This window comes from Rhamphochromis longiceps, linkage group LG13, assembly GCF_057381845.1.
Source record: "Rhamphochromis longiceps isolate RC_006_pf linkage group LG13, R_longiceps_female_GT1.1, whole genome shotgun sequence".
Lineage (NCBI taxonomy): Eukaryota > Metazoa > Chordata > Actinopteri > Cichliformes > Cichlidae > Rhamphochromis > Rhamphochromis longiceps.
In genome coordinates this window covers 11,071,104-11,082,266 of record NC_140569.1, presented here as the reverse complement: position 1 = coordinate 11,082,266, position 11,163 = coordinate 11,071,104, and the positions used below count along the sequence as shown (strand labels likewise).

The 11,163-nt window shown below is 40.1% G+C and overlaps 1 protein-coding gene across 1 annotated transcript; it reads left to right on the top strand.

Annotated features, from left to right (window-relative positions):
• The first annotated feature begins 38 nt into the window (after positions 1-38).
• Positions 39-11,144, top strand: slc3a1 (solute carrier family 3 member 1). The gene is made up of 10 exons (XM_085427574.1): positions 39-4,587; positions 5,337-5,516; positions 5,644-5,789; positions 5,933-6,058; positions 6,454-6,573; positions 8,872-8,996; positions 9,328-9,529; positions 10,062-10,244; positions 10,484-10,609; positions 10,712-11,144. The coding sequence occupies exons 1-10, from the start codon at positions 4,158-4,160 to the stop codon at positions 11,141-11,143; spliced, it is 2,070 nt and encodes a 689-aa protein (XP_085283700.1). The 5' UTR covers positions 39-4,157; the 3' UTR covers position 11,144.
• Positions 11,145-11,163: the final 19 nt, after the last annotated feature.

Here is an 11,163-nt window from a genome sequence, read left to right as displayed (position 1 = left end):
GTCTGAATCTTTTAGGGTTCTGTGGTGCCTTGCTTAGACCAGAGAGAGAGGGAGGGAGGGAGAGAAAGGAGGACCTCATAACTCGCCAGCCAGCCACGACCAAAACCAACCACTTGTGGATTCATTGTAAACACTGAGAAGGCTTAAAGTGGTTTGTGGCATTATTTGTTTGGAAGTGTGAACTTTTTCTTGCACCTGACGGGGAGTTGATCGACCACACAAGCCTGCAACTCAACTACACACCTTAAGCTATACTGTCCAGTTCAGGATCTGGGCGTTACTGGTACACAAACAGGAGCCAACTCTTCACTTATTAATGGACATGGCTCACTGGAGATCATCTTACAGAACTCACAGAAATGTAATAAAAATAACTAAATGAATCACTATCCAAAGACCTTGAGGTTAAACCCTCAAATTCAGGGTCTGAAAGCCTGAGAATCCACACCTGACGATAAGGGGAGCACTTATGTGAGAGACTTTCTGGCACCAAATCCCAGTTTGACTCCTGGATATTATGTCCAGACTTAAATGGGACGTGGACTGGTTTGCCCAGCTGCAACTACATTAAACTTGAGCGTGATAGCGACTCTCTTGCATGTCTGCTTACTTTCTGTCTGCTCATCTCTTTCAGGATCTTGTCACTTGATTTGTCACTCTTCCCTTCTGTCTGCCTTATTTTTAAATTTTTTGTTGTTTTAACTTCAGTTTCTCTGCTGCGTCATGAGGCAGAAGAGACTCAGCTCTCATTTTGCATTTGCAGACAATGCCAGAATCATAAGCTTTTGAGCCTGCTGTTGTTGAAGATATAGAAAGATAGAAACTGTATATGAAATTCATAAATATAAAAAATATATATAGGGAGATATCTATATAGACAGAAATATTTTGATTTGTTTGTTGTCCCTTAAATTCCCAGCCATGGTATTCATTGCGGCCTAATCTGGAAAAAAAAAAGAAGGGGGGGGGGGGGAAACACCCCCACCCAATAGCCCAACCCATGATGCTGCACGCACCGTTCCCACACAGCAGCGTTCCAAAGACAGGGTTTGGGGTAAAGGAATTCCAACCGCCCCCTCATCCTTAACACATGCGCACACACAATCCTGCTCATGCTACAGCTTGCCTTTTTCTATCTCTCTGATATCGTGTGTGTGTGTGTGTGTGTGTATTAAAAAAAGAAGAAAAAACAAAAATACCTTTTTTTTGGAGTTTAGATTGTAAACATTTATTTACTTAAATATGCTTTCTTTTTTTTTTTGGTATACTTTTTTTTTTTTTTTTTTTTTTTTAAATTACTATTGCTGTGGTCCTGTTACAAATGGATAAAGAAAACAACACGAGGAACCTGAAACATACCTTTTACAACATATTGGGAGACTTTGGTTTCGGCTATTCACTGTATGAAGTTGAAGGAGGGACACTGTAGGCTGAAGAGGAGGGGTTCTACACTGAGAGTTAAATTCGCAGTCACTGAATTGGTGTTCTTTTTCTTTTTTCCCCTCTTTCCCCACAACCACCTTCAATGACTTTACCTTGAAGGCACAGGGCAGTTACTGATTTAGGTTGGGTTTGTGTTTACCAGGAGTCTTTTGTGTTAACCTAAGCACTAAAAAAGTGATGGAAGCTTTAGAGATGGATATTTGTCAGGAAAAAAACTCAAGTCTTTTACAGTGTGCACACACATGCATTGTCTGTGTGTGTAGTATTTAGATGAGGTTAAAATATGCTATAAATACAAACCTGTAACATACAGGTATATATATTCAATCATTTAATGGCAAATGTAATGTGCTTTCTGAAGTGGCAGTATTGGAAGAGAAAGGACCTAACAGAGATTGCTGGCTGGTTAATGTTATTGTGGTACACTTGCTCTTGGTGCCATATGACAAATAGGTACTTGAATGTGTAGTTCTTTTGCAGTTACAGTTGTTTTAATGCAATGGTATAACTTTTCTTTGTGGTGGAGGGAGTGGGAGGGGTGGTATCTCCTATTGGTGCATGTTTTGTGATTGAGGAAGGAGTGTAATTTGCGTGTGATATGCACTGGGTGGGCGGGTGGGTGATAATGTGGACAATGTTCAGTGTGGTGGAACACAATGTTGGAGAGGAAAGGCAGTGATAGAGGAACAACCTGTAGATGAACTGGAGCACAAATGAGAATATTAATTCACTTTTAGGTACTTAACGTACAAATTAGATTTCCCTTACTTTAAACCCCCCAAACCGCATGTTTCCCATCATTCCCATTGTGAATGTTGTCATATCTCAGATTCGCATACTTTTTAACATTGTGCAAGCTTTTACCACACTGAACATGGTCTTCAGTTAAGGTTTTTGTTTAAGCTATATCAGACACTGGGCTTGGAGAGAATTTAAGGGAGGGAAGGACAGAGAAACATTTATTTTTCTGAATGTAATTCTTCATTAGTCACACTGATTCCACTGCATGGACGGAATACAAGCAGCACTGCAGGTTCACATTCTCTCCTCATCGGTCATTTAATGGCAGAACAAGCTACCTTGGCTTCCTTTGTTTAAAATAAAATAAAATATATACTTGATCATTATTCTGATTGTGGAATATAATGTCAGAACTTATGTGGGAAGACATAAGATAAAGGAGTTTTTGAAAGTTTGGCAATGCCTGGATAATTTGACTCTGACTTGTTGCTATGATTTAACGTTCTGTTGAGTAAAGAGAATTTTACAAGCATTTGGTCTCCTGAACCTGTCAGTTATTTTTGGGCCGGGTTGAAGGTTTGCATTCCCTGTGGGCTTTTTAGCATAGACATGTGTTTCTGGTCACTCTTTATATACAAGTAGAAGTTCTGTACAAGAATAAGTTAACATATAGGTCAGAAAAGAGAGCAGTAACTCTAACATTAAGATTGAAAGACTGACACAGGCACACAAATGTGTCAAGGGTTCTTTTTTTTTGTAATTTATCATAAGTCACAAGATTGTAAATCAATGGCAAGAATAATACAAGATTGATTCCTAGAAATCTGTGATGCTGTAAAGTGCAAATTAAAAAGGAATTCTATCATTTGTAAATCTTAAACCCATGTATTTTCTTCACAAGGGAAAATAGAAAACATCAAATGCTTAAAGTGAAAAAATGTAGCATTAAAAAAAGTCCCTGAAATGTTTAGACATTTTTAGCATCCCTTTTTCTCTCGACAACAGTTCATTAACTTGTAGGAGCTGAGACCAGTTCCAAAGGTTTTCAGTTTGATCTTTAATCTGTATGGAGGGCTCAGGGGTTAGAGGTCACCAAAAACACACTGCTAGTACAGTTAAAGCATACCTGGGTAAGGAAAATAATGTAACACTATGAGTCATGGATTGGCCTCACCAGAGGCTGGACCTCAACATTACTAAAACAATGTGGGATCATCTTGATAAGGAACTCTACAAAAGGCAGCCAACATCCAAAGAAGAGCTTTGAAACGTTCTTTAAGAAGCCTGGTCAACCATTCCTAAAGACTTCTTAAAAAATTACAAAAATGCTTATCTACGAGAGGCTGTGTTAAAAATAAATAAAGGTGATCACACCAAATATACACTTTAAGATTTGTGAGAACAAAGTCTAATGGGCCGGATTGGAGACTGTGTCTGTCCAATTTTGGCCCCAGAACTTTAAGTTGGACACCCTTGATTTAGGTTGTATTTTATGTATATTTTTTCAGTTTAGGATCTGTGAGCTGTGAAAGGAAATGTTAATCAACACGTTGTGATGCGTTTTCTAAAGATCAAAGAAATGGAGTAGCTCTTGGGGTTTTGAAATATCTTCTGTATTTTAATGTTGGTGTTAAAGTTCACAAATCCCAAAATAGGAAACTCATTTAGTTCAGCTGCATCTTTATCGCCTACAATATTAAAAGGCATCTTGCACCTTGGTGCTTTTGTTTGGTTCGGAAGTAACTGATGTCTCAGTCGTAGTTAATACTGTGTACTGAAAAAAAAACGCTAATCTGTAACCAGTCCCATCAACGCTCCACTTTCCCACATTCCACAGGTGTGTCAGAGACAGGCTCTACTCCGTGTACTATGACCCTCTGACTGTAGTCATATATTTAATGTGCGCTCTCCGAGTCACTCATTGTTCTTGAGGCGAGCTACACAACCCGACACGGTTCGTTTTAACAAACAACATGAGTTATAGAAACGACTCCGACAGCGTGGAGCTCGGGGAGTGCACCAGAAACCCGGGTTATAAGGATGCAGACGGAGACGGGCCAGCAGCGAGGGACAACATCAGCGTCTCCGACAGCGAGGAGAAGCGGGACTCCATCGGCGTGAAGCGGCTCTCAGACGCGCGAGATGAGTACACGCAGATCAAACCGTACGCCGGGATGCCTAAGGAGGTGCTGGTGCTGTACTCCTCTAAAGCCCGGTACCGAGTGCCCCGAGAGATCCTGTTCTGGCTAACGGTGTGCTGCACCCTGGCTCTGGTCGCGGTCACCATCGCGGTGATCGCGCTTTCTCCGAAGTGCCTGAGCTGGTGGCAGGCCTCCCCGGTGTACCAGATTTACCCCCGGTCCTTCAAAGACTCCGACGGGGATGGGGTGGGAGACCTCAAAGGTAAGACACCCAAAGCACTGCTGCAAGCTCCTAACCCTGACTATTCGAAGATTTTCATTAAAACAGGTGTTTTTATGGACGACACCAATGACGCTCCGCTTCCAACAGTGGAAGGCACATGCTGTTACACTTTTGAGTCACTTAGAGCGTTTCCATATTTTAATGTGCATTTCAAACTACTGTACTTTTAACACCTTTAGGCCATATTATAAATACTTCCCCATATACTCTTATAGATTTGAGTAGCCTACTATTGAAATCCTGCAAAATCGCTGTGAATTTTTTTTTTGCCAGATAAAGCCTCCTATGAACTCTCCAGGCTTCATTTTTAAAAAACAAAACAAAAAACAATGTAGCACCCTTTCTGAGATTGTGGATTTACAAAAATTTGGCAAAGTCCTGGTAGATTTTTTTTACTCTGTCAACCTAACAGCTGCTCTTATCAATTTCTTATATTTTGTCACTTATACAAGGGTAAATTATTAACTTTATTTAACCATTCGCAAAGTATACAAAGGGAATGGTAAAACTGCATCTCGTTGTTTTCAATGGCTCATTTATAATATTAAATATGCAGATGCTTTTTAGAGGGAAATGACAGCTGCTCTCACTATATTGCATTATTTCCTATAAAAATTTACTAATGCAATGCAGAATTATCTTTTCCTATCCATAGTCCTTCAGTTTATTAGGAATCTGAATTTCAGCACCGAGTGGTTACAGTAGATCCTGTATCTCCTGTCTGACAGGCATCAGGGAGAAGCTGGACCACTTTGAATACCTTAACATCAAGTCAATTTGGATCAGCCCTTTCTACCGTTCTCCCATGAAAGACTTTGGGTATGATGTGGAGGACTTCCGTGATATTGATCCACTCTTTGGAACCATGAAGGACTTTGAGGACCTCCTGGCAGCAATGCACAGCAAAGGTGTGCACTTTGAATACCCTTGTTTATGTGAAAATGTGGAGCTAGAAGGTGGTTTTGGGGGGTAAGATTGTTTTTTTATAGCAGGCTGCATGTCTGACACACAAATACCCATCTCCATTTCCACCAGGTTTGAAGCTGATCATGGATTTCATTCCAAATCATACCAGTGATCTACACCGCTGGTTCAACTTGAGCCGGACTAGAGATCCTCACTATGAGGATTATTACGTCTGGACTGACTGCAAACCAGACGGACCGAAGCCTAATAACTGGGTTGGTGCTTGTACTGTTATTTTCTACCTGGTCTATGATTTTGTCTTCTGCACATTTTCACTGAACCTTCACCAAGTTCATAGTACTAAAAAGGTGCAATGTACTGGAATTTAGATCAGATTTGTTTCCCATCTTGCACTCAGGTGAGTATCTTTGGGAACTCATCATGGACATACGATGAAGTTAGAGGGCAATGCTACCTCCACCAGTTTCTCAAGGAGCAACCAGACCTGAACTTCAGAAACCCAGATGTCATCACAGAGATGATTGTAAGATTACTGGAACATGCAGTGACACACACACAGACACACAAAAGCTCAGCTACTGACTCATTTCTTAAAGTACATTCAGTGATGCATGTGCTAAAATCATGTGTTTTCTTCATCTGTTCTTTCACTGTATTATCATTTTTGTGTCCTTTGTCCACATTTAACAGTAATGTGTGACACACTGATTATACACTAACTTGTACCAGTTAACCTATGTTTTTAATTGTGGCTGCACACAGCGCAAAGTACAACAGAAGCAATAATGGGCTGTACATAAACATTTCTACTCAACTGTCTTTGTTATAGTTGAATGATTTTATCTTTCTGCAGCCTTTTCACACATAATGTAGATGCCAGTTTAATTGCTCTATATACATTTCCCCCCTCAATTTTAGGATATAATTCATTTCTGGCTGGAGAAGGGAGTGGATGGCTTCAGGATGGATGCAGTGAAGCACATGCTGGAGGCTCCACACATGAGGGATGAACCACAGGTTGATCCAAACAAACCACCCGTGAGTGTTAAACTACACATCTAACCTCATTGGTTTTGTTGAGTTCAGCTAAAATCAATAGATGGGCACACTGAGGTCATACTGAGATAGACAGAAATAACAAAAACATATCTCCAACAACACTACACCACCACCACTAGCCTGAACCTTTGATAAAAGTCATGATAGATCCATGCTTTCATGTGAATTGTAACCTCAGTTTACAGGAGTGACAACCAGCGTGATCTTCTGCTGCTATAGCTCATCTGCTTCAGGGTTCAAGTTTTTCGGTATTCAGAGATGCTCTTATGCACACCTTATTTGTGATGATGTTTTTTGAGTCACTGTTGCATTCATATCCGCTCAAAGCAGTCGGGCCATTTTCCTCTGACATAAAAGCGCTAGGTTTTCAAGCATTTTTAAATTGGGAGTTGTTATGATGCAAAATCAATTTTAAGATTATGCATTTGTTTTGGTAAAAGATTAACCACCAGGTTAATTTACCCCTAAGTCGGGGCTCATTTTGCCCAACAGCCACCACGTTGGAAAAAGAAAACCAGAGCCACGTTTTGGCTAAAGCAATCACACGTGTTTACTCACTGGCACTTCATCAACATGTGATATAACTTTATAACCTAAGATAAATAGCTTTTGATGTGAAACTGATAGATGATATCTGTTATGCCAATAAAAACTTCGACAGGCAAAAAGCATTCTATAGTGAAAAACTTTAAATGTGGTTCAGAGGGTTGTGAAGCTCATCTGTAACCGGAAGGTTGCCCTTTCGATCCCCCAAGCTCTCTCTGTCCTGGTCGTTGTGTCCTTGGGCAAGAAACTTCACCTACCGCCTACTGGTGTTGGCGCGATATGGCAGCCTCGCTTCTGTCAGTCTGTCCCAGGGCAGCTGTGGCTACAACTGTGGTTTGTGAATGTGAAAGTGAATGAATAGTGGAATTGTAAAGCGCTTTGGGTGCCTAGAAAAGCGCTATATAAATGCAATCCATTATAAATATCTACTTCATCTATAAGGTTCTTTGTTCTGCAGTAAGTTGAAAAAGGAAAATGCTCAACAAATTTGGGGTTGAATGACAAGAACTGTGCATCGTTGCTCAGATAAAGGTGGTGGATGAACTTACAGCTTGGATTCTTAGAACTGTTAACTTAGAGCTATGCAGGCATAATTAGATTTTATTGACTTATGTAATATCTGAAATGTCAGAGTCCAAAATTTAACGATCTGATCCATGAAAGCAGCTTTACTGAAGAAGCACTTTCCCTTGTTGCTAGTAGAAAAAATTAATCAAAAGCTGAGTGGGACTGTTCACACTGTGTATGATGTATCACTGATTATTTATCTCTAGCTGAAATGTCAGCTTCATAATCATGTGAAGAACACACTGTTTGTGAAACTCAAAGGGTTCGTGATACATGCTGAATTAAGGTCAAAGAGGCTGAAGATATTTCTCACAGGGGAAAGATTAGAAGCAAAGGAGCATATTTTGGTGGATTAGCAAGTCATTGGAGTTTACTTACGACTGCAGGGTAAAACCATAACACTGGGACTCTTTTACTCACTGATAACTGAGAATTTATACCCACAGATTTGCAGTTAGGTTACATTTTTACAGTCTGATCATGTTTAACCACGAGGTAATCTTTAAACAAAACAACACTAACTCTTTGCCATCTTAGAAACAGTAATTCATTTTTACAAACCACTGGAACTACAATTCTGCAATTGAGAAAGATATGTAAAAGTTGTGTTAAGAATTTTATCACATCCTTAGTCGTGATTCAGCTAAATATGAATCAGAAACCATCTGTCTCTACATTATTGCTTTAGTGGTTTATGCTGTGGTTGCTGTTGGCTGAATGGTTCACTTGCCTGTTATTAGGCCAGCTTAATGGCTTGAGATTATCTTTCACAAAAAGACATGCACATTAGGTGTAATTTTAGAACTGTGACATCACTGTCTCTGTGCAGGTCTATGGCTCATTCCCTTAAATCTGTAAACCCAATGCTTTACACTCTGGTAACACCAATAGTTGTCCAGTGAGTCAGATTTCCTCAGCGCCTCCATAATTAGAACTTAACAAGATGTTTTTTCTTCCTTTGCCTTTCTCGCCCATTTTATTTGGACAGTTACAAAAATAACAAATCTGAAGAATTAGCAGAAACTTTCTTAATCCACAGTTTCTCACTCAGCAAACTTTGCTCAAAGAAAATACAAAGTCTAACTCCAGCACACAGCCTGAAAGTAGCTAAGCTATACTAAAATTGCATAATCACTACATAACCTTATACATATTTCTATCCAGGAGTTGGTAACTACAGAGTGGGATCTTCACAGTGACTACACCACCAGTCAGGTGGGCTTGCATGACATACTGAGGGAGTTTAGAGCACAGATGGACATCTACAGTCAAGAGCCTGGCAGATACAGGTAGGAAAGTGATTAAGTGCATTCAATATTACTATGGCAGAAAACTACCTGTAATTATTATGTCACAATCATCCTTAATTTTAAAGACCTTTTGCTTATGCAATGCACTAATGTTCAAACCAAACGATTTCATTAAATCGTTTGGTTTGAAATGATTTAATGAAATCTAGAATAAGGAATTAAGCCCAGATTTTTAAAATGATTTCAAATAAGGACACACTGGTATTTTAGAGTAAGATAAACAAAATCAGCTAATGGACGATATCTTGACATAAGTCATCGTGGTTTCTGTGTCATATCACATGCTAAATAAATTCCTCCTGTGCTGCAGATTCATGGTAACAGAGTCATACGATTATGAAGAGGTGTACAAGACCATGATGTACTATGGCAGCAGGCTGGAAAAGGAAGGTGACTTCCCCTTTAACTTTTACCTGCTGGATCTACCCCACAACACCAGTGGAGTATGGGCTAAGCATCTGGTCCACCTCTGGATGGGCAACATGCCCAAAGGAAAATGGCCCAACTGGGTGGTGAGTTCTTAAACTCATATTTATTTCCTCGCTTTTTACAATTGTAAAAACCACAGGATCAGTAGCGTCATGTCCTGCATACTGTGGCACATAACATGCCGAAATCATGTGTCGGCAGCATTCATAAGAATGAACTGTCGAGTCATCCTTAGTAGACTGTCTGCCTGAGATCATGCTTCTCACACTTGTGTTGTCATATCTTTCAAACCACAGGTCGGTTTATGTATTTGTTAATCATCAACCCCTTTGCAGTGACAGTTTGACAAACACTAGGCAATGAAATTAAATTTGTCAAAAACACTCCTGTAAAGCTAAATAATTAGAAGCTGAGTAAAAGTAAATTAAGCATGTTTATTTTCTGTAATTATTATTGATTAGGCTCAAAAGTATAGCCTTCTTACTTTATGTGCATCTTCAGACTTTAGCACCTAACACATATTAAGAAAACAAATATGTTTCAGCCCACCTCCTTACTTCCTAATTTCTTAATCAACCCTTTGTCTTGTTTTTCTCTTACCTACACTGTTATCAGGTTGGAAACCATGACAGGACTCGCATTTCTTCCAGTGCTGGTCGACTCTATGTTCGTGCCATCAACATGCTGCTGCTGACCCTTCCAGGCACAGCCACCACCTACTACGGCGAGGAGATCGGCATGGAGAACATTAACGTGACAGCAAGTCAGATACAAGACCCAGCCGGCAAATACAATACAGTCAGTACTGTGCACACACTGAAGAAACCTTTAAACCCTCACTGTCACACATCTCTGTGAGAGGTCCTTAAAAATAACCAGTTTAATGTCATTTTATTAATAACAATAAATAAACATAAATATAACAACATAAATGTCTTTACTTTAAAGGACATTTTTGCAGTCTTGTTGTATCTAATACACTGGCGACTGTATACATGAGCAAATATACCAAAATGATTCCTCTGCTTTCACTGCAGAGTGCCAGTCGAGACCCTCAGCGTTCTCCATTGCAGTGGAATGCTGACACGAACGCAGGTTTTAATGAGAAAACAAATCTCACCTGGTTGCCACTACACCCCGATTATGAAACGGTCAACGTGGAGGTATAGATCTGTTTTTCTAATGTTCAACTTTGAAGAAAGATCGTTTTCTTATGTGTATCTTTCTATGGTTCATCTGTCCTCCTCCCATTCCTTTATTCCCAGGCCCAGATGAAAGATGATGGTTCTGTTCTGGCTCAGTACCGCTTCCTGAACACCCTGCGTCAATCAGAGCTCCCCCTTAACCGTGGATGGTTCTGCTACGTCCACGCTGATGCCAATGTCTTCTCTTACATCAGAGAGCTTGATGGACTTAAGCGAGCTTTCCTCATGGTGGTTAACTTTGGTAAAGAATCAGCTGTCACAGATCTCTCCTCTGTTCGTGAGCTGCCAGACGAGTTGAAGGTGCTGATGAGCACCACCATAGCCAATGATGGCAAAGTGTTTCCGAAGTCTCGCATCCAGACAGAAGTAGGAGAGGGTTTGGTGATTCAGTACTCCACCAACACTCGGTTTAATCCCAACCATCCTGAAGAGTGCTACATCTCTGAGAAGGCTTGCTATTTGGAGACCATAGACATACTTTATAAATGCTAGTAAAAATGGAGATGAGTATC

Excerpts from the sequence above, each read along its gene's own strand:
- slc3a1 (XM_085427574.1), top strand. The coding sequence starts at position 4,158 with ATGAGTTATAGAAACGACTCCGACAGCGTGGAGCTCGGGGAGTGCACC. Across the intron at positions 4,588-5,336 it reads TGGGGTGGGAGACCTCAAAG|GCATCAGGGAGAAGCTGGAC; the intron begins GTAAGACACCCA and ends CCTGTCTGACAG. Across the intron at positions 6,059-6,453 it reads ATGTCATCACAGAGATGATT|GATATAATTCATTTCTGGCT; the intron begins GTAAGATTACTG and ends CCTCAATTTTAG.